This window comes from Pollachius pollachius (assembly GCF_949987615.1).
Source record: "Pollachius pollachius genome assembly, chromosome: 1".
NCBI lineage: Eukaryota > Metazoa > Chordata > Actinopteri > Gadiformes > Gadidae > Pollachius > Pollachius pollachius.
In genome coordinates, this window is record NC_136934.1 from 37,760,227 (window position 1) to 37,783,841 (window position 23,615).

General features: G+C 45.7%; 1 protein-coding gene across 1 annotated transcript in view; it reads left to right on the forward strand.

Annotated features, from left to right (window-relative positions):
* ptprub (protein tyrosine phosphatase receptor type Ub) overlaps positions 1-23,615 on the forward strand; it is a 134,173-nt gene that overhangs the window by 57,953 nt on the left and 52,605 nt on the right. The window contains exons 3-7 of the mRNA XM_079753610.1: positions 6,554-6,825; positions 13,828-13,909; positions 16,004-16,119; positions 19,212-19,386; positions 22,719-23,012. Of these exons, the coding sequence (XP_079609736.1) occupies positions 6,554-6,825; positions 13,828-13,909; positions 16,004-16,119; positions 19,212-19,386; positions 22,719-23,012 (939 nt within the window). The remainder of the gene's footprint in view (positions 1-6,553; positions 6,826-13,827; positions 13,910-16,003; positions 16,120-19,211; positions 19,387-22,718; positions 23,013-23,615) is intronic.

A 23,615-nucleotide genomic window follows, 5' to 3' on the forward strand; every position in this document is an offset into this window, starting at 1 on the left:
CACGTGTGTTGTTTTGTATTTGAATGGAGTCTCCTGTGCTGCTATGGGCTCTGTCGCAGCAGTGAACAGGACTTACAAAACAGCAGTCATAAGGAGTGGATGTTTATTTGCTATGAGTAGTTTGAATGTTGACCTGCACGACGTAAAACAAATCTGAAGACTTTTTCTTTATTTATTCCAGTATGATCCGCTTGATATTTAATTGACAATAGAAAGTGATATTGTGCTCAATGGTTCCTACTGGTGCGTACTGGTTCCTGCTGTGACCATCCTGGTAAAACAGGATGTAGGAGAGGTTATGTTAACCAAACATCATCAGAGAGATTGAAATGAGATTACACAATGTCCTGCTTACAAAAAGACACTTAACGCGACAGATCTTGTGACGGTAGTCAGGCAACGGATTATGAAATGTAAAAATTCCCTAACTATAACAGCCAATTGCTTCTCTTTGTTGGTGGCCAATATTGGGTTATGCTTGCATGAAGCCATTACTATTAACATATTCATGCTGTCTTTAAGCGTCTCCATTGGTGCGCCCCGACTGTGTTAGAATAGAAAGTAATCCTAGGAATATTTCTGTAACCGAAGCTTCCATTTTCCTTCTCCTGTATTGTGTTTAAAATAGAAGCCCTAGGGACCAGCTGTCTCATTCACAAGTTGGGAAGTAAGACTGCTCTTTATGACTTAATATAGTAATGCCCTTACTTAGTGGCACAGTACTTTGACACAATTAAAGACATGAATTATTTCATTGTTTGTATTCCTAAAACACGTCAAGGCCAACACAACGTGGCCATTTTTGCAAATCTACCTGGAACATTGTGTTCCAGGGAGGAGGCAGAAGGGAACGCTAGGAACAGGCAATGTTTCCTACCTGTTTCTTTTTCCCGAACCCCCTGGGGAGTTGGTGCTTTACCTTGTGTACCAATCCATTCACCACAGTCGGAGGTTTGTAGGGGAGACACAGCTATGATCACAGCACAGCTATGCCTTGACTTGAGACAAAATAACATTTAGAGTTGTTAGCTAGCAATACTGAATGCAACCCGTGCTGTTAAATGTACGAAAAGCGCTCTGCTCCACAGTCCCCTCTCTCTGACATTAACCGCTCCCCAGGGAACGAGTGTGTAAATGCCACACATTTGGAAATTGGTCGGGTGGTGGAGGACGGGGGTGGGGGGGCTAGGCTTGCATCCTCTGCCAGGGTGGGCGGAGTGGGGGTCTTTACTCTAGGGATGGGCCTCTTGGGAGTGTAAAGGGTGGACCTCTACAGAGAATAGGGGAGGGGCCTCTAGAGCGTGTAGAGGCCCACGCTCTACAGAGAGTAGAGGGTGGGCCTCTACACTCTGTTGATAAGAGCAACATGAATGTGCGTATGTAATTAATCCCAGCAGCCTTCTAATGCGGTGTCTTTGTGCTGTTGAGCTGTAAATGAGACAAGTGTAAGTAAACAATGCACTATCATCTATTGTTGTTATTTTAATGTGGAAAAATAGGACCATTGACCATCCATCAATCTTAATAATAAAATTGCAATTCTTTGTTTGGTGTTTACCAAAGAAGAAAGCTATTTTAAAGTTAAATAGACTATGAGTCAGTCAGATGTTCTTGCTGGGGAATTTGCAGCTAGGAAAAGCTAGTTGCAGAAGAGCATAGCTGAACGGCGAAGAAAAGCTGAAAAGGGATTCAGAGTATTGTACAGGGTTGAACACGGAGCAGAGTGCACTGAAGATTTTATCTTTCGGTGTTACTTGTATATTTCCAAGAACAGTTGGCTAGTGGCCTTCGCTTAAAGAGCGAGACAGAGAGAGACAGAGAGACAGAGACAGCAAGAGATACACACAGAGAGAAAGAGAAACAGAGATGGACAGAGAGAGAGAGTTACACACACAGAGAGAGCGAGACAGAGAGAGAGAGACAGAGAAAGAGAGAGAGAGAAACAGAGTGGGAGACAGAGAGAGAAACATAGAGAGAGACAGAAAAAGTGAGAGGGATTGAGAATGTTTATGTAGGAACACGTGGACATTGCAATACATTAGTTGTTCAGCCTCGTCATTTTTTTTGACCCACCACCATTCAGCAATTCAGACATTGTCGATCCATTTCAATTACGGCCTTCGATTGACAATTCCCTATAATGATATTCTGTGTCCCTGGTTTGTATGACCCAAAATCCTTCACCTTTATAATCGTCCAATGCCCGCCATACATCGCTGCTATTCATTTATCTCTGGTCTATAGCTGTTCCATTGTGGCTCTCCCCAGATTGTGTCACCGGTAGCCTGGTACCGGGGCCCGGTCCGGCCGTGCTCTGTATGAATTATGATGTGCTGGATCATTCTTAATCTTGTTATGGATGTAACCGTGCCCTTGGGAGGAACACTAAGGGATGGATGCAGCCTTATCAGATTTCCCAGTGCTTTGAATCATAATTCACAAAAGGTTATGCGGAGGTGGTGGATGGTATGTAACGCAGGGCATGTTTGCATTGAGCACTACTGTTTAAGTGGGTATCTGGCTGGGTGTGCGTGTGTGTGCGTGTGTGTGTGTGTCTGTGATATTTTTCTTCTTTCGTCTTTATTAGAAAGTGAGTCTTAACGGGCTGCTCTTTGTAATCTCATAAAAACCTGGTCATGAAGGAGTGACATTAAAGCGCTGTTCATGAAGTCATGTATTATACAAGGACAGGATGAAGGTATTTTAGAAGTTAGATCTTCAGTAAAACCTTCAGTTTTACGGTCGCCTGAAGGAACTTTCCAGTTCCTCTAGTGAACTGCCGCGGAAAGCTGTAGTCCTGTAAAAAGGTTGGTTTGTTTCCAGTACAAATCAAACAAATATATATCCAATAAAACGAGAGCTATATACAGAATACAACTGAGACAAAATAAAGTCAGACACATTTTTTATTCCTCATATCTGTATTTTAGGACTTGAAACAGATGTATTTTATATAAATAGATTGTTAAAGTTAATAGCAGTCTTTTCCTTCCCCTGTACTGGCCATAATACATAAATCTAAACTATCTAAGTAATTTACTTAATTCATTCAACAACAGTTAATTTCTAGCATTACAATTAACTACCTGATCCATACACAAATGGACTTGCCGATCAGAATATCATTGTAAGACTGTGTCTGGATTCTATGTATAGTATGATGATATGATTATGTTGGGTCTGAATGAGATCCTGACGGCCCGTCTATGGGAGGTGGATGACGAGCTAAGTAACATAATATCAAAGTGTCATAATGTACTCACCGCTGGTTCAGGGACAGAGGTGATACCGTCGGTGCATAATCTTTCTGTGGCAGAGATATATCCTATTTTGGGTTTAAATTAATAATTCCATAAATTTAAATTTTATTTTCACACTGAATTATGTTCAAATGGGAATGGCAGATCATTCATAAGATGTACACTGAAAATGTTACAGGTGAACGATCATGGTTAAGTATGATTCACCCAATAGAAACATGATTTGTTTTTCCGTCTGTGAATGAGAGGAAAAATCCTATTTTACTATTCTTTATACAAAATCACATGACATCAAAAGACCTGCCGATAACTGTCAGGTTCAGATATAACCCAATGCCAACTGGTAGCTGTAATAAAAGGGAATGCTAATTTAGATAATAATTTAAATTGAGTGGCTCCAACTGAGATGTTCTTTCCTAAACCAGAGAGAGAACACGCAACAGAAAGTCCTCCCACACAAGGAGCTAACCTTGCTAGCCTTCCTCCTGGTTGCGGGCTACTGTGGGTTTAGAACGACCCTGCCCCTGCCCCAGATAACAAGCTCCTCTGCCCCTTGGCTCCTCGGCTCCTAGGCTCCTCGGCTCCTCAGCTCCTCAAGGTGACTCTCAGCAGCAGGTCATTTGACTCAAGGGTAAAGCCGTCCAGGCCTCTGTTTGGCTGTAACCCCCCCTAGAGGAGGCCATCTGAAGATAGGACATCAAACCCTCGTTGATCCGTTGACCTTCTAACATCTTAAACGGCCAACCTTCTTGTGGTAATTCTGTGAGGCTCATGCTCCTTCTTAGGTTTCTGTGAAGTGGAAACCAAGTGTGCTGTGTTGTTTCACTCCTCACTGTTCTCCAAACACGAACCACTTTCCCTTTACTCTGCAGTGGAATGTCGCGCCCCACCGCTCTCACTTTAATGCTCAGAGTTGGCCCTGATTCAAATCCTCCCTTAGACTCAGAGTATTTCACTCTTTAAATAACACTAGTATACAGTCAGTGAAACAAATAATCTACAATTGTAAACACAAACACTACAGCCATATAGAGATGAGCCTGATCCAAGGAGGTATTGACGAGACCAGTTAAGTTAGACCTACCAAGAACTATTTTTCAGAAAGTCACACTTCACGTTTGGTGTTTTGCTGTACCAGTTTATATTGCTAAGTAGCATTTTATAAGTGCTATTGCTAAATTCCATTCATGAAGAAGACATTTTATTTCATATATATTACTGTAAGTCACCATTTTATTTATTTTTCTTCATTAGCGGCATCCAAAAATCTTGCCAATATTTATCAATGCTTTTGACATTAAAAAATGATGTTGAAAGTAAACATCAAAGTGTTACCATGGTAATATACATGACCACTCGATGAAAATGCAGAAAGGACATTCAACAATTTGAATATAATGTGCATGTACAACAAAACGAAAGCAAAACATTGCTTCATTTGCGTTCAATTTAATGCACAAAATTGAATGTTGAAAAACACTATTGGTCTCTCCCTATTGATGGATGCGGTGACATCACCACATTAAACCATTCCAGCCCAGAATCTCTCAAGGTGCCTATTTCATCCGTCAAAATGTTTAATTCATGGCTTATATCCTTTCATGGATCACAAGGAGTATATTTCCACACCTAGCTTTAATTTAAAAACCTAATAAAGGTTAAAGTGCAGCCAGGCTGCAGTTTGTGTGTCTCCACTTCCCTTAATATCATTACTATGAACCTGCCCGGTGTACAGAAACATGTTCATAACGTGTCTATAAAGCTGGGAGTGATGGCGCTGCAGCCGCTGAAAACCATATGGATTCAGACGCTCGCCGGCCGGCTTTATCTTTATGTGTCTCCTGAGGAGCGCAGAGTGAAGGGGAACGAAGAGGTGCTGAGAGGCTTGTTTAGGAGGAGAGACAGGAGGACGACATGGATGTCCGTCTCAAAGACACACGCACATGCAAATCCGTATGCACGCACACACCCACAGAGATCAGGGTGTGTTGAAAGGAGTGGGATGATTGCACATGTTACATTGGGGCGTCAACCAAATGGCCTTCCTGTCCTTACTTACACAGAAAGGTAGATAAGGATTAAGGATTCCATATTTGTTTTTGATAAGATTTATTGAATTATATTGGATGCGTTTCCTATTGTCTTGTCTGTTTTTGAGATACTTGATGGGTTTTCAGGATTCATTAGTGTAGGTCTGGCGACAGCTGCTTTGTAAATCCAAAGGTGTGAATTGGAATGAAGGCTGAATATTTAATCAACCTGCGGCAAACAGGGATCTGAAACCCTAACCCATACATCAGCAGTAGGATGTTCCCTCCATGGGAAAAGTACCCCGGGTCACGTGATCCAATCCAATTTAGATGTGCAGACAGTGGTTTCCTTAACAGGAATTCTATTTCCTGTCCTGAGCATCTGAACGTTGACGTGTCGGTCTCACTAAACCTGCCGCCCAGGGCCCCGGGCCCCTCGGTCTGCCGACGCCGCCCTGTCTCTCAGGATCAGTTCAGGCCGGGGACGGGAGAGAGACCTTGGGGTAGGGGGACAACAGGCTGATTGTGTGGGTACGAGGGGAAAGGCTCCCAGCAGGGCTGGGCTAATCACGTTAGCCGGCAGCGACTGCAGGCAGGACAGATGCAAGGCGAGGGGGTAATAGGGTTATATTATTCTGATTAGTAGAGCCTGCCGGGGGCTTCGCAGATCTACTCTCCACCCTCAGCCTCACCTTGCAGAGCGACCACGGCTGCCCGGCCGTCCCTCCTTCCTTATCTCTTTCTGTCCGTCAGACAGCTCCGTGGCCTGTGATGCGAGGCCGGGGTTGGTGCTGATCCATTGTGTTTTATTTCCACGGAGTACATTACTTTTCCTATTATCTGCCGTCTACACACAGAGCGCCAATGATGTGTTGAGCTGTTTCAATTGTCTCCCCTGTTTAATCTCCCACCTACAAATGATTGAGAACAGTTTGTTTTCTGTGTTATGGCCCCGCGCTTCTTCGAAATCATCAGTGCTGATATTAAAAAGCCTCCATCGCTCCGCTATCTCCCTTTCAAAAAACTCTTCATGAAGGAATAATTTGATGTATTGTACTGTGTCCCAGGGTGCACTCCATTTATTAATATGTTCACATTTGTGTCATGAAATAGAAGGCTTATCATAGAGTGATTCACTGATATTTACAATGGCATAGGTTCATAGCATCGAAACACAACACAAGCCCCATGCATTGATGTTGTTTGATGCCACTGACCCCTGGCTGACCTCTGACATCCTATCCCTCTCGCTCGTCCCTTTAGGATCCTACATGCTGGTCAACTCCTCCCAGCATGCCGCAGGGCACCGCGCTCAGCTGCTGCTCCAGACCCTGAGCGAGAACGACACTCACTGTGTCCAGTTCAGCTACTTCCTGTACAGCCGCGACGGCCACAGCCCCGGAGCTCTGAGGGCCTACGTCCGCGTCAACGGGGGGCCCCTGGGGAGCCCTGTGTGGAACACATCAGGGTCCCACGGCAAGCAGTGGCACCAGGTCGAGCTGGCGGTCAGCACCTTCTGGCCCAACGAATACCAGGTGAGACACCTTCAGAACAGCTAACACACCTGGACACTGGCCCAGTGAATACCAGGTAACACACCTTGAGACAAGCACAATGAGTAGAGTACCAGGTATCACACCTGGACAATGTCACTATGAATACCAGGTGAGACACCGTTAGACCAGTACAATGAGTACCAATCACCACACCTGGACACTGTCACTATGAATACCAGGTGAGGCACCTTGAGACCATCACAATGAGCACCACGTAACACACCTGAACACTAGCCTGACAAATACTAGGTAACAACCCTGGACACTGGCACAATGAAAACCAGGTAAAGCACCTATAAACTGGCCCAGTGAATAACAGGTCACACCTGGACACCGGCCCAGTGAATAACAGGTCACATGTGGACACCGGCCCAGTGAATAACAGGTCACACCTGGACACCGGCCCAGTTAATAACAGGTCACACCTGGACACCAGCCCAGTGAATAACAGGTCAAACCTGGACACCGGCCCAGTGAATAACAGGTCACACCTGGACACCGGCCCAGTGAATAACAGGTCACACCTGGACACCGGCCCAGTGAATAACAGGTCACACCTGGACACCGGCCCAGTGAATAACAGGTCACACCTGGAGACCGGCAGGCTCCAATGCAGTTGATGCAGTATTTTTGCTCTCAGCCTGGCAGGGGGGCGATGGCTGAGTCACTCTATCGTCTCCAAATGACTGTCATTGGATTGGTTAAAGTTGTACTTTAAAAGGTAGGGACGGTGTTGTCTCGAACCTCTGCAGGCGGTGTATCATTCAAAGTTAGATTATAATTGATTTCTATATGAGGAGTTGTTTTTATTATGATGGATCTTTTGTAGGCATGCTGTGATTGACATTTTATCCCTGAAAATACATCTGTATGTCCCTGTCTGATATGAAAAAGGTATTGTCGCTCAGAGCGATATGCAATATCTACATGTCGCTGGATGTGTTTCAGGTCCATGGCTGAAGCGTTGAGGTAGGCATGCGGGATTTCTACCGACATGTTCAATTTCATTTATTTTCTGCTTACTCTGCAGAGCTGTCAAAAAGCAATTAGGTGGAGCAGTAAAGTGTCAATCTCTCACTTAATTAATTTACATTTTGCTGCGGAGGATCTGACCTTCCCTGTAGAAATAATGTCCTGTAGTACCAATGGCATAGTGTAATATTTAACGCCTTTTGAAAATGAAATGTATAAAGGTTTAAGAACATAGGCACAAACACTCCATAGCATTTTGTGAATTAATTCACATGCTTATATATAGTCATTTATACATAACACTGTTGAAGAAATCCACACTGATACTTTTCTTTTCGCACTCTATATTTGCAGGTAACATCATTTATAATGTAGCCATGGAAAACGATAATGATTTAAACACACATAGAAATCAATGCTTTTGCCAAATCACACACCAGGCTCCCAGCATTTCTCATTCTGTGTTGGCTAGCTATTTCTTACTTATCAATAGCACTGTTCAGAAACTAAAAACTGCTAAAACTCTTAAAACTAATAATGAGGTCTGGACAGTTTTATGGCCAAATTGTGTTGTAGGCAGCCCACTTGCATGACTGTGTTAGATCAGTAATTACTTCTCATTTTTACTGCCTATCATTCCATTACTGTGTGACATTTGCACAGTATGGGACCTTTAAGTTCAGACCTTTTAATGAGGACTCTGTTCGTGTGATTTGATGTCTGAACGAAGAGAACTGAGAAGGACACTGGGCGACCGATGGACATTATAGATATTGCAAAGGACCACGCTTCCACACTATCCATTATGAGTTGGAATGCAACTGTGTGAACTCATCGCCCAAAAATACTACAGTGCAAACCCCATTTTGTCCCTCCTTCATTCTCCATTGTATGGGGCGAAATGAGTTTTTGGCTATTTTCGGGGCACTTTGGCTGTCCTGCTATCTTGCCGTGTGGAGATGCATATATCTCCTCCTTACTCCATTCAAGAAAAATACAAACGACTCATTGGTGAGTGAACATTGCAACAATGCTGCCAGAAAGATGCTTCATGGGGGAGAAAGAAGGTATTATAGGCTGTGAGAGGGAGTTGTTGACTCCACAAAATGGTGGAGGAGTACAACAAAAATGGTAGCACTGAAATTTACAACAATTTAACTGTTAACTGTTTAAAACACTAATGGTAGGTGCTTACATTTTATTTGTTAGAGGGGATAAAGCTCTAAAAGGTATTGGATTAAATGAGCTTCCGAGATCATGTTGATTTTGTCACCATGAACTCTAAATTCCTCTCCCGCATTTTCCTCCCACGGCTACCCATAAAACCGCACCACGTCGATTCCTCATTCTCGTCTCCCTCTCCCGTTCCACCGCTCAGCACTACTTCAGCTGACCCCATGCTAATGCGCTCCTACTCGCCAGTCAGAGACAAAGCAATTGGTCTGGTCAATCTCATAACTCATTTTACATTACCAGTCCCTCAGTAGCCGCTTATACATCTCCTGTGATTGGAGGAGTAGTGCGGGTCTCGCCCTATAGAGCAGCAACGCGTCACCACGACAGTAAGTGGTAGGAAGTGTCGGGTCCGATGTGTCAAGGGGGCACTGTCCAAAAGGGCCAGGCAACCTCTATGTTCGTATGAGCGCCGATACGGATGGAAACGCATGCATAAACCATACTGTGCTGGCACAATGCTGGAGCAGGGAGGACAGCGAGTCATGTAGATGTTTTAAGCCTGGGATGAATGTCTCGGTTATCTCTGTGTTCACCAGGGACTTAAAGCTTTCAGGCATGTTGGCAGCAACCTCTGTAACAGTAAAATATTAACGTTGTGTTGGTTATACTAGCCCTGGAACAAGCTTTATCAAATCTCTTTATATCTGTACTGATAGGCCGAGCAGAATTAGGCTGTCACCACCAGACATGCAGCAGTAGTCCTTTGAAGCAGTGAGAGCTGACTTTAACCTCTCGTTCTAGTCATCCTGTGATGTCTTTGGTGCATAGATTGCTTTAGTTTTAATTCAGTACCCTCTTGTTAACCAGAGGGTCTTTTGATCACCCAGAGATTCTGGAAAAGTGTAGATTTGGTGAGGGATTTTTTTGGGGACAAAAATGGCAGTGAGATCAGCTTGAGATGTTTCCAGTATTCCTTTAGTTTGTTTGCTACTGCTACTACTGCTACTTTGCTACTATTTCTATACCAGCTTTATTGGTCAAAACATCTGCAATACCTTGGATACCTTGCTATCAAATATTAAATATTTTATCAGGTCCTCGAAGACTGCAAACTAGAGTTGGAAATGTGGCTATCCCTCTGTTCCCTCTCTCTCAATCTCTGTCGCTCTCTTTCTTTCTCTCTCTCTCTCTCTCTCTCTCTCTCTCTCTCTCTCTCTCTCTCTCTGTGTCTCTCTCTGTGTCTCTCTCTCTGTGTCTCTCTGTGTCTCTCTAAATCTGTTATCTCTAGCTTGCTCTCCTCTCTCATACGTTGGATTTCTCCAGCCTTTCTGTACACATTGTTCTTCTGTTCTATTCCTGCACCCAACTCTGTTTATCCTGGATATCTCTGAATATAATGCACACAGCTGATGTGTATATATATAGCTGAAACATGCAGTGTATCTAAACTCTGCTTAGCCTAGCCTCCCAAATTAGGCCAACGGTTCTCCTGCACCCAAGGAATTAAGTATTATTGTGTCAGTATTTCTGTAGTGCGGTCTCTTCCTTTGAAGAGCTGCAAGTTAAAGAAACCAGAGATACATCAAAGGCATGGAAAATAAAATACTCATTAGAATACTTATGTTTCAGCTTTGTCTGGTAATCTCTCGTATATTCCCTCCCAGCCCCTGCTGAGACCTCCAGGCAGGTGCCTGTGGTGACGGAAAATAGAAAATGTTTTACGTGGCCGGGAACCATTTGAGATTCTAGACACGGTGTCCTAAGTATCTTCAGACACTGACTCTCGTCCGGTGGCATTTTCCACCTGGGTAGCTGTACCTGAGCATTCAACCTTTGGTGTGTGAGCGTGTCAGACGGTGATCTCTCCCTCTGATGGGTGTAATGATGAGTGCAAGGCCTTGCCGCCTCACGGCGTCGCCGGCCTTGTGTGAAATCAGTGGATACTGGAGGTTTTTATGGCAAAAATAAATTATTTTTTGATTTGACAACATTCCCCTTCAACATTAGCCGGTGATTAAATAAAATCTAGAATTATATGTTTTATTGAGGCTGTGAATCACTTTGTGCACAACTTTTATGTAACTTTTGTCGGCGGATGATTAATAAATATATTATTTTGCCTTTCAGAGAACGGACGATTGAAATGTATTGGAGGGCGTGGATTAATTAATTTAGGATATCAAGAAAATGTGAGCAGGTTGTTTATTAAAATATATGCTCACTATACATCCTTCCAAATAACCTCCTGTGTCATAGTGAAGACAATTATGGATTTACCTGCAATCAATTTCATACTGAGCGCCTTTACTCTGCTTAGATTAATGGCACCTTCAATTAGTTTTCAAGGTACTTTGAGTTGCATGAGTCTCAGTAGGACAGACAATGTGTCTGTTTCTAACAGTAAGACACGCACTGGCTGTGTCTCACATTAAGACAAGCAGTGTGTATTTGTCTAACAGTAAGACAAGCAGTTTGTATAAATATCACCGGAAGACAAGCAGTTTGGCTGAATATCACAGTAAGACCCGCAGTTTGTCTGAATATCGCAGTAAGACAAGCAGTTTGTCTAAATATCTGAGTAATTCTGTCTTTAGAACTCTTGCTTTAATTCTACAGGTGATCAGTGCAAGTTGTAGAATATTGATGAATTGCTTTCGCACACAGAGGCAGGCATGCAGCCACTCACACCACACACACACACACACACACGCACACACACACACGCGCGCACACACATGCACGCACACACACAAACACACACACACTGAATTTAAAATTTAAAAAAAATGTAAATGAATACTAAATATTGTAAAGATAAAGAATAAAAAACAATGAAGAAAGAACTAAAGGAAAAGAAACATATGATCACATGATCGAATTAAATGAAACGCTTCAAAGCAGACTGAGAACGGCTCTACATTCTTCCCACCCCCCCCCCCCCCCCCCCACACATCACGCAGACTCCCCCGTCCTCTCCGACATGCAGCAGCTCAGCCTTGAGGTTTAACCCCCAGCCAGACAAGCACCCGTCTGCAGACTCACCAGGGTCGCTCTAGCTCTCTATCAGGCCCCACTCCGTCCTTAGCCCTCGTTCAACCCCTCCCCTCCCCACAATGTCTTCTACTGGTGCCACCACCCCCGCCCCCCTCCTCCTACCTCTTTCACCGCTTTAAGCTTAATTTAGCTTTGCTTTGACTGCATTACACACTGAGCTGTCTCATTCTCAGCCCAGGCCTCTCAGCTAACCCCAATTTCTTCACATCCAATGGAGGTCCGTGGGCACAGTACAGCCCAGGGAGGGGTCATTGTCCGGTCAGGGTTATGATGCCGATTGTTGCTGTAACAGAGCCTCTATGGTCCAGAGGGCCGGGCTATTTCTGTCCTGCCCACTAAGAAAAGACTGGAATGGTGGCAGAGGTCCTGGGTGGGTCCTTGTGCCTCTAAGGTGTAGAGCAAAGAACCCACGAGATAACCTACACGGTGTTCTTGTACAAACAACATGTTCAAATAACCTTACATTTATTTAGCCGTCGCTTTTTTGCCAAAGCAAAGTGCATTTGACAATGAAGATCTAACCCAAAAAGTGGAGGAATCATTTGAGTACAAAACAAGTGCTACAATATAGAAATAGGAGCTAGAATAATTAATTGTCTCTTTACAGTCTGAGCTGAAGAGTTTTCAGCCTGCGACGGACGATGGGTATGGTTTCAGCTTTTCTGAGGTCAGTACCAAGTTCTTAAGCATGGTAGTGGGTGGGCTGGGGTTCGTAGTCCTTGTCCTGGCTGTAGGATGTGCCGGAGCCGTACGCATCACGGTACGCAAGTACCAATAACTCGAATCAGATTGCCGCCAGTAGTCAGTGTAATGAAATTGGGCGTGGGAGAAATTGGGCTGCTGCACGGGATGAGCTGCAGAGGATGAATGGCACATGCAGGCATAAGGGAGTCTCCGTTCTCTAGACACAAGATGACAAGAGCCTGGACCTAACCATGCTATCGGGCATTTATGTATGTCACTAATTGAGAGGTATTGCTGAATTGAGAGGTATTGCTGACATCCACCTGTTTCACTTACCTTTTCTGTGACCATAAAAGTATTTCATAAGGCCCATTATGAATGATGGAAGAGCTTTAAACCGGCAGTTTATAAACATTTAAATTGGCCAAATGTTCACGAAATGTATCCATGGTAATTTAAGGTACTTTGCATGTCATAACTTCATAAAAAAAATGCAACCCTTTCGACAAGCACCCTTTGGTAACCTGGTTCTGGAGCCATTGTGGTGAGCGATGACTCAGAGCCATCCTGACAACAGGCCAATGGAGAGGCGTCCTTGGTGCGGTAATGGCAGCCCTTAACCCCCAGTGTCTCGTAACTCCCCCACAATTCTCAGGGATGGTGATTTGATATTGATTAGGTTTCATGGGACGGACCGTCCACCTTATTGTTTCACGGGCCTCGTGTGGAGGCCTGTCCCCCATCCCTGGAGTCGCATGACCCTGTGCTGCTGGTATTATCTGCTGTTATGGCTTCATGGCGCCCTGTGTCCAGAATGCTCAATAGGCCCCATGACTCATAAAATACATTGCGCTTCCTGGTAAAGCCATTATTTCTGAGGGCCCCAAGGACAGTAGCCAGATGTATCCATCTCTTCGGTCCTCTGCTTTAATGGCCCCCCTCGCTTCTCTCGCTGCGTCGCAGCGTGCCCGTGTGTTTCTGGCATGACAGAGGTACCCGGAGACCTGACATTCTCAAAGTGTCTTACGCTTTGTTCCTGTGCAGATTTCACTGATGGCACAAATTACAATTGACATTTATGGGTTTTTTCCTCAGGTGCTTATCGAGGCGATGGTATCCAGGGATGGGCGGGGCTACATCGCCATCGACGACATCATGCTGCTTACCTATCCCTGCTGTAAGTGGTTCTCTCCTTCTGCACTTCATAAACACCAGCTTCACAAGGTACCGACGCAGGAGAGGCTGGTTCACTGTTACTACGCTCTCACGAATACACAGAGTTGTTTGAGAGCAACGGGAGCTACCTCAGAAGCAGAGACGTTTAAGGGAACGTTTTCAAGATAAAGGAAAAGTGCACATTCCCATTTACTGCTTCCACTAAAAGCATTGTTTTCCTTCTGGCCTTGAAGTAGTTTAGAGTTGCATTTTAGAGTTCACATCCTTCAGGTTTTCCATCACACAAACAAAAAGAGTAAAGATTCTTGAACCTGTGTTCTCCTGTGTGACCTTGCGGTGCCGTTCAGACTTTTCTGTGTTTTAGGCTGTAGCCATCTTTTAATGACAGAAGGTTGACATGTGCACAGTCCTTGAGTGACTAATTCTTGCGCCTAAAACCAGAACAAGGCCACTCTCACCACCACTTACAAACTTCCTGACCAACTGCTGAGCGAGGGAGGACTGTTCTTACAGTAATGGTCCACTCTGCTTCAAGGTCCCTCATTGACCATTAAAACCTTAATGTTTCCTTGTTCGTCCTTGGAAAACAACCAAATTCTTAGAGCTGCTTCCGCATATTGCAAATGCGTAATCTGAGACTATGGTTCTTAAGAGTGGAACCACCAGCAGCTATGTTGTCTAAACGAGAAACAATAGCAAGGAAATTGATTCCCTCACTCCCTCACTCCCCCACCCCCTCCCCCCATGTACCACCCAGAGATTTGGTGTTTTTCTCTGTGAGACAGCAGATGGTAGATTCTACATGCTCCCACTGTGACCATTAAATAATGAAGAGTCTCATCAAGACCTGGGCCTGCTGTCTCATGTGGCTCACGGCCAGGACGAGGAGAGGGAGGGGAGTCAAGGAAATAACTAAAAATCAAAGTCAATTGTTTTCAAAGTAGAAGGCAAACCACTCCTGCTGAACGAGCTCCTCCTCGTGCATTGTGGGTAAACCGCTGAGCAGAGCTGACATTTCTGTTGTCCCCTCCTGAGCCTGAGTCTTTGACTCTATAACCAGTGTTGCAGGCAAATAAAATATTGATGGTGCTAAAGGGTCCTGGGGATGAGATCTGACACATTTAGCTGTATAACGCGCCACTCCTTGCCAAGCGAACAGCCTGTTCCCTTCCCTACCATTCCCCTCCATTCACGCTTGTTTGGGTGTTTGCTTATGTTTGGCTCTCCGACATGAATTATGAATTAACCTTATGAGGGGATAGTCACTTGAAGGCAACATGGCCACCTGTGGGTACACATTCATGCAGATCTCCCCTCCTATTTACACAAACACCATCAATAGGATGTCACCCTTCCTGTGCCAGATCGCAACACAATGTAGCATGCAACTAAACAGCCAATGGCTGAGAGCCAAAACATCTGCTCCTCCCTCACGCCCCCTCTCTTCCCCACTGCTCTGCCATCTTCAGCTGTCAATCATCTAGATTGACAGGTCAGATTGTCCTTCCATATGTTTTTTTTCTCTGTAATGGCAGGCGATGTGGAATCCTGTTTCTCGTCGGTTTGTCTCAGCAGGGGTTGAGCTCTCCGTGCTCCTCTGTTAATCATAGAGTCTGCTCCCACACTCAGTGACTCAGCGGTAAAAAGCATTCTGGGACATCATTAGCAAAATTGTGAAGGACTGATCCGTCGCCCTTCCCTCAGTGGCCTGGGCGACTGTAGATACTGTGCTCTGCTAGTTTCATTCTGGCGACTATTGAATGGCCGTTGATAAAAGAAGACAGGAACATATCGCTGTTTCAAAATTTTCCAGCTAAGTAAATACATAAATGCGTTAGCCGACTGATTGAAGGATTGACATCTGGATAATAGCAGAAATGCATAATTAAAAAATGGTGTTGTCTAAATCTGTCATCCAGGAATGGTACAATCTGCTGCCTGCCAAACACGTTCGCATTTATTTTTCTGATGAAAAGAACAAAACACCTTGATGAAATAGTTATTTGTGCTGCCGTCTGGCCGGTATTTGAAAGGTATTTTATGAGCTCTCTTCTTCCTCTGTTCTATCATATGTTTCTATTTTCTGTCTTTGTAGATAAGGCACCACACTTCTCCCGGCTGGGCGATGAGGAGATCAACGCGGGACAGAACGCCACCTTTCAGTGTGTGGCAGCCGGCCGCGCAGCAGAAGCTGAGAAGTTCCTGCTGGAGGTCAGTTGAGTAATGATGAGACTATTCTCTCTTCACTCCTGTGGGTGCCTTCCTCTTCACGGTGTGCAGCCTATACAAACAAAGACTCCTTCAATGCTCTATTTTTCATTTAGTGAAATTGAGTGTGTTTTGGTTTGGGTTAATGTCTGAGCCGTCAAGCGTTATCTGTGTTATTATTGCAACCGACGAATTGTTGTAATTATGTAAAAGGAATATTTTGAAGGATCCATCCAGAATGAATCCTCGAAGATGGGCGTGTGTGTGAGGAGGGCCCCCCAAGGGCCTCACGGTTTTTGAGCCCATCGGGTGGCGCGTGCCATTATCCAATTCAAGTGGAAGCTCTGCATCGGATATCTCCCTCTTCATCTGATATGGGGATATCTCCCTCTTCATCTGCCAGCGGGCACTCTGTCAGGCCGCACTGCCTCGCTGGCACGCCGTCTGTCAGTCCAACTCTGGTGGGAGCCACTGTCTCTACGGTCTGAAGGAGAGTTCAAAGCCATAAAAGGTGCAAGCTTTATTTTATGCTGCAATGCCCGGCTTCTCCTTTTGTCTCTTATTGAAAGGAACAGAGCAGGCGCAAAACGTATGGTTGACACCAAGTTCCGTAACGTGATTTACATACCTGTTTGATTGAGATGAGCTCAATCCTCTGAATTGTGTAGAACAGATTCTCGATGAAAACAAACATTCCCAAGCCATCTTAACGGTCTTATAATCATCTGGTTAACAGGGAGAGGGATGCTCTTCCAACTATTGTTGTCACAGCAGATGGTAATGAAGGTGACACCTCAGAGGTTTACCTGGCACAGCAAAACAGTATCGGGGTCTCCCATCCCCGCTCCTTTCTTATGATGCCTTCGCCATCATCTTCCACCCCCACGTGCCCGCTGGTTGGTTGGCTCTGCAGCTGCAGCCCATCTGACTCACGCCGGATTAACGGATCGCTCTGTCATTTCCTCACCAATTAGCCGCCGCCAGATTGTTTATGTTTAACATCAGGCACACACGCAACACACACACCCGCTTAATTGATTGGGTCTGATTTCCCCAAGCTGTGCTCTACAGTCGACGGGCTGGATGAGAACAGGAGACGTTAAGAGATATCAGAGATATGGATAAGAAGATCAATGGAGAGATAGTTTAGAGATATGAAGAAATAGTTAAGATATGAGGGGAGATATGGAGAGATAATTAAGATATGAGAAGAGATAGTAATGAGGTATGGAGAGATAGTTAAGACAAAAGGAGAGATATGGAGAGATAGTTAAGATATTAGGAGAGATAGTGATGAGATATGGAGAGATAGCTTAGAAAAGAGAGAGAGATAGTTCAGATAGAGAGATATGGAGAGATAGTTAAGATATGTGGATATATAGTTAAGATATGAGGAGAGACAGTTATGAGACATGTAGAGATAGTTATGAGATGTCAAGAGATAGTTAAGAAATAAGGAGAGATAGTTAAGATTTGAGGACAGATAGTAACGAGATAAAGCAACATAGTAAAGAGATATAGACAGGAGATGATGCTGAAGGTGTCGGCTGGCATTTTTCCTGTGTTCATGAGATTCGGGGACTGCACTGCTCTCATCAGTGGTGTGTGTGAGTGTGAACAGGGGGCCTGTGGTTGCTGCGGTCTGTGGTTGTTTCGGGGCTCATAAACACAATTCCAGCGCATTCAGGGGGATGCTATAGCATAAACCACAGGACTCCCAATGGAGCCCTGGGGTGGGCACCGGAGCAGCTCGTTAAACCGGGCAGACCACGGATGCTACGCTGCACCCTTAAGTATGAGAGAGAGAGAGAGAGAGAGAGAGAGAGAGAGAGAGAGAGAGAGAGAGAGAGAGAGAGAGAGAGAGAGAGAGAGAGAGAGAGAGAGAGAGAGAGAGAGAGAGAGAGAGAGAGAGAGAGAGAGAGAGAGAGAGAGAGCGACCTTAACTGGCGACACCAGTCAAGTCATGTTGTAGTGGAAGTTATCGGGACTGAGACTGGAGATGCCAGCGTCCGTTAAGAGTGAGAAACCAAGTGAGAAATTGCTCCAAGGCGTACACACACTGCACACCGATATAGCCTGCTCTCTCTCTCTCTCTTCCCTTCTTCTCTTTCCATCTCTCTCTCCATCCCTCTCTCCAGCTTCCTCTCTTTTCTCCCTAGCTAGCTCTCTCTCTTTGTCATTCCATCTCTTGCACTCAAAGCCACCCTCTCCCTGTGTTTCAAACATGTTGTTGTTGTTGTTGTTGTCGTAGGGTCCTGGGTCCTCGTGAGACCCGCTGCTGTGAGGGGAGCCTCATGTTCTCGCTCTCCTTTGTCTGTTGTTCTGTTCCCTCAGAAAACAAACAAGCACAACACACACACAAGCAATCCACACTAAAACACACAGTTCCTATTTATCTGCACTGCATAGTGAACCACATGGGCACTCGTGTTCTCTCCAAACTTGAATTCATCGTCATCATTACGGCTTGGTGGTGAACATTAAATGTGTGTTTAGTTTGAGGGGGAAAACGTGCGTGGTTGATCTCCCCTAATCCTCCATTTAGGGATGAAATATTAATAATAATATCTGGTATTAACGTGCGGTTCATTCTCATTTGTTCCATGATTAAATTGGTTAGATGGTCGTTCCATTCTATCAAATTGACACAATTGTCCTCTTTAATCACTCCATCCCACTAACAAAGGCCCGCGATGGCAATCATTTAAATGCATCATGGTTTGCTACGGTTATTATTAAGCCTCACAAGGGTTCTGAAGTGTGTGCGTTTGTATGTGTGTGTGTGTTTGCGTGCGTACATGTTGATGTGGAGGAGGGGAGGGTTTTAAGTGTTTTAGTTATTTCTTCCTGACCTTGTTAATCTGTCTGTCTGCCTGTCCGTCTATCTATCCATCTAGAGAACTGTCTATCTATCCGTCTGTTTATCTGTCTATCTGTCTCTGTAACCGTCTGTCCATCTAAACAATCGCTCTGCCCGTCTCCCTGCCTATCTGCCTGTCTATCCGTCCTTCTCTTCGTCCTTCTCTCTCTGACCGTCTGTATGTGCGTGTGCCTGCGTGTGTGTGTGTGTGTGTGTGTGTGCTTGTGTTTCCCAGAGGCAGAGCGGTGAGGTGGCGTCCGTGGCGTCCGTGAGGCACCTGAGTCACCGGCGTTTCGTGGCGTCCTTCCAGCTGGACGGCGTGCAGCGCTCCTACCAGGACCTCTACCGCTGCGTCACCCAGTCGCCTCGGGGCTCCGGGGTCTCCAACTACGCCGAGCTCGTCGTTAAAGGTGAAGTCGGACTCTCAGTTCTTTCTTATCCTCTCTCTGTGTCACGCTGCATCACTCGGACTCTCTCTCCCTCCACCTCTCGCTCTCCCGCTGTGGTTGGCGTTGCTCTCTCTTTCTCTCACTTTCTCTCTTTCGTTCTCTCTATGTCCTCCTCTCTTCATTATTCTTTCTCTGTCCCTCCGATTCTTTCCCTATTCTCATCTTCTGCTCTGTTGGTCTCCATCAGGCCTGCTTTGCACGCTGACAGAAAGCCAGACAGACACACAGTATGGTGGGCCAGCAGGCACCGCGCTCATGACACGCTTAAAGTGAAAGAGTCTGAAACTGAGGATGATCAGCAACCAGGGTCATCAATCATTTTCTAATTTAGCTTTAAGTTTTAAGGTTGGCAAGGGATTATTTTGGTTGGAAAACAACAACAAGATAAACCCTCACTTTTTATACCAATAGCCTCTTTCAAGCTCCTCGTTTACATATATCACCCGAGGCAGAACAACATAAGCAGCTCAACAGATCAAACCAGGAGAGGTGGAGTGGGACAGGAGCTCTGAGTGAGGACGAATTCAGGAGCTCTGACTGAGGACGAATTCAGGAGCTCTGACTGAGGGGCACCAAGTGAGGAGCTCTGACTGAGGAGCACCAAGTGAGGAGCTCTATGTGAGGAGCACCAAGTGAGGAGCTCTGACTGAGGATCACCAAGTGAGGAGCTCTGAGTGAGGAGCACCAAGTGAGGAGCTCTGACTGAGGAGCACCAAGTGAGGAGCTCTGAGTGAGGAGCACCAAGTGAGGAGCTCTATGTGAGGAGCACCAAGTGAGGAGCTCTGACTGAGGAGCACCAAGTGAGGAGCTCTGAGTGAGGAGCACTAAGATAGGAGCACCAAGTGAGGAGCTCTGAGTGAGGAGCATTAAGATTGGAGCAGTAAGTGAGGAGCATTAAGATAGGAGCAGTAAGTGAGGAGCACCAAGTGAGGAGCATTAAGAGAGGAGCTCTAAATTAGGAGCTCTGAGTGAGGCTCTATAAGTGAGGACCACTTAGTGAGGAGCTCTGAGTAAAGATATGTGAGTGAGGAGCTTTAAGTGAAGATCTTTGAGTAAAGAGCTCTCTGTGAGGTCTCACTGTCCCAGCAGCTTACCACTCGTCTCTCACTCTCTCTCTGTCTATCCATCCAACCTCTCCGCTGTCCGTTTGTCCTACCAATTGCTTCCTTAAACAGATTTATGTGAGGGATGAGAGATGCTGTACGAGATGAGAGATACTATAATTACACAGCCGCACACACACACACACACGCACACACACACACACACACACACACACACACACATTATGCACGCTGAGTATGAGATGGAAAGAAAGAGAGACAGTTAGAGGGTAAGAGAACGAGTTAGAGGAGAGAGAGAGAGAGCAGTGAGGGGTGAGTTAATCTCCGGCAGTAGATTGGGAGGTAGGGATTATGTGGGGTGTGGTGATACTTTAGTGTACAACAGAGCGTCCTCTTTGTGTAGGTGTAACTAAACCCCGCCTGCAGCTGTCGGTAAAGCCGGCCTTCGGTGATGGGAGCTGTGACATCCCCTGGCACTCATGCACACGGAGGAGTTACTGTTCCCTACTAACACCTCCCTTCTACTCATTTAAAGCGACACACGCCTCCTATCACCTCCCTTCTCTTCACTTAAAGTGACACACACCTCCTATCACCTCCCTTCTACTCACTTAAGGTGACACACACCTCCTATCATCTCCCTAACTCACTCATGGTGACACACACCTCCTATCACCTCCCTTCTCTTCACTTATAGCGACACAACCAACTTTGTGAAGCAAAGTTAAATATATATAAGAGAAGGTGAACAGGCCGTCACAGCTTAAATCCTCTCAAACTGCCCCCGTCCATGCTATAATTTATCTTCTGTTTAATTTCACATCCACAAAATGAGAGACTTATACGTCCCTTGAAGAGCTCATATCACTCAGTTTAATCGCCAATGCTCCTGAATTGGTGCACAGTGTGCATCATGTTAAAGAAGTGAAATGCTTGCTTCTCTTCGGAGATTGTAATGAATAAAACATCAAAGCCATTTACCGTAACATACTTTCTTGAGCACTTCCTTTCGACAAAAATGCGAGCGAGCACTGAGGTAAGTGTTAAAAAGACTAAAAGCTGAATGTTTACAAATGATCTCTATGAAGAATGTGGTGACAAAACCATGAGTACATGCCAACTAAAGATATGACTAATAGAACAAAACCGCATGAATATTACAGTGAGGGTATAAACAGAATATTTACGTCAACTCCTGGCCCTGGACTGTCAGAGAGGAGTGGGAGAGCTGTTTACTGGAGGACTCGCTGGCTGGCTGGCTGCTGAATTCCTACAATTGGAGCTTTAGCACAGAGGCAGTCATTTGAAGCCCACAGAAGAGCCCGAGTCGTAGGCAGAGAGAGGCAGGGAGGCAGGGGTGAGGTGGAGGTAACGATGGAAGCCCTCAGAGAGGAGGACGGCCATAATAGGCACAGCGCCTCTGCAGGAACGAGGGCTTAGTCACGGCCTCAGATCTTAGCCTGATCTTTGTCCTCATTTTCTTCTGCAATACCCCCCCCCCAACACACACACACACACACACACGCACACGCACACGCACACACAAGCACATGAACACTCACACACATGCTTGCACGCACACATGCGCACACATGCACACACACACACACACACACACACACACACACACACACACACACACAGACTGTTGTCTGTGTAATTGCTTAGTGGCTGGGGTCTGCCACTCACTGACATTTAACCGGTGGCTCTGAAATGAATACTTGCTTGCTTGGCAATCTTTACTTACACCGGTAGTGGTGCTTTCACTTTTGCTTTCATCCTTGTCGACTTGTAGAAGTAAAAGGCAGTGCTTGCTACGATGAAGATTTACAGATACAGCGTAAAATTCCTGGTTAAAGGAACAGGGCTCACACACATTCCTTAAACTGTTCACAGCTGCTGTTTCACTTGCTCCTCTGGCTGAGATTTATGCCATGACTCCGTGTCTCATTACTCGCTTTGACCAAGAGATGCTGTTTGAACAGACTGACCTTTGACCGTTCCACATTTTGGCCGCCTCAAGGGGTCATTAAAAGTCTCACTCGGCGCTGACATAGCTGGAGATGAGGCGTTTATTTCCCCCCGGTGTACATCATTTAACCATCTATTTTCTATTTACCTCCTCAGCAACAAAACCCGGTTCCACTATTTCAGAGCGGCTCCCGGCGTTCCCAGCGATGCAATAAAAACAATCCAGTTAAACACCTTCTCCTTTGTGTCGCCGCACAGTCCCCCCGTCGCCCATCGCCCCGCCCCAGCTACTGCGGGGCGGCTCCACCTACCTGATCATCCAGCTCAACACCAACTCCATCCTGGGCGACGGCCCCATCATCAGGAAGGAGATAGAGTACCGCGCCAGCCAGTCGCCCTGGTCCGAGATCCACGGGGTGAACATGGTCACCTACAAGCTGTGGCACCTGGACCCAGACACCGAGTACCACATCAGCGTCCTACTGACCCGGCCCGGCGAGGGGGGCACGGGACCTCCCGGCCCCCCCCTCGTCAGCAGGACCAAGTGTGCAGGTGAGTTGCGAGCTACCGCTAGGTTCAAGAGGGGGTGGAGGGAGTTGCGTTGTGCTCTTACAACATTCTCCTGTGATGTGTGGGGGGGATTGTGAGAGGAACTGTTGTAAATACTGTTAGTTAATGTTGTGTGTAGTGTCTAGGGTGTTTGACACCTGACCAAAGGGTTCTGGGTTCCATTCCAACAAGCAGGATGTCCGCATCCTACTTGCTGGATGCGGTCATCCAGCTTGATGCAACCTACTTGAAGGTGAGGGCATCAATACATGATGCCCTCACCTTCACCGGCTCCTTAATTACTTATATCCTAATTCACTTGGTCACGTTGGATAAGAAACATCTGCTGGGTACCTAGATAATATTAAGTCATCGACATTAGTTAAATGTGCTGAAGATTGTTCCTGTTTCATACACTTTCTGTCCTTCGTGTGTCGTGTCTGAAGCAGCAGAGCTGTCCAACAGCAGGACTCTGAGAAAAAGTCTTATATAACGATTGGTCTACATCTCGGCTGATGATCTGCTGCTGCTGAGCCAGAGTGGAACTGATGCATGGCTCTGTGTAGCCTCTCAGAGTGTGGTACACACACTTATCTTCACAAGAAA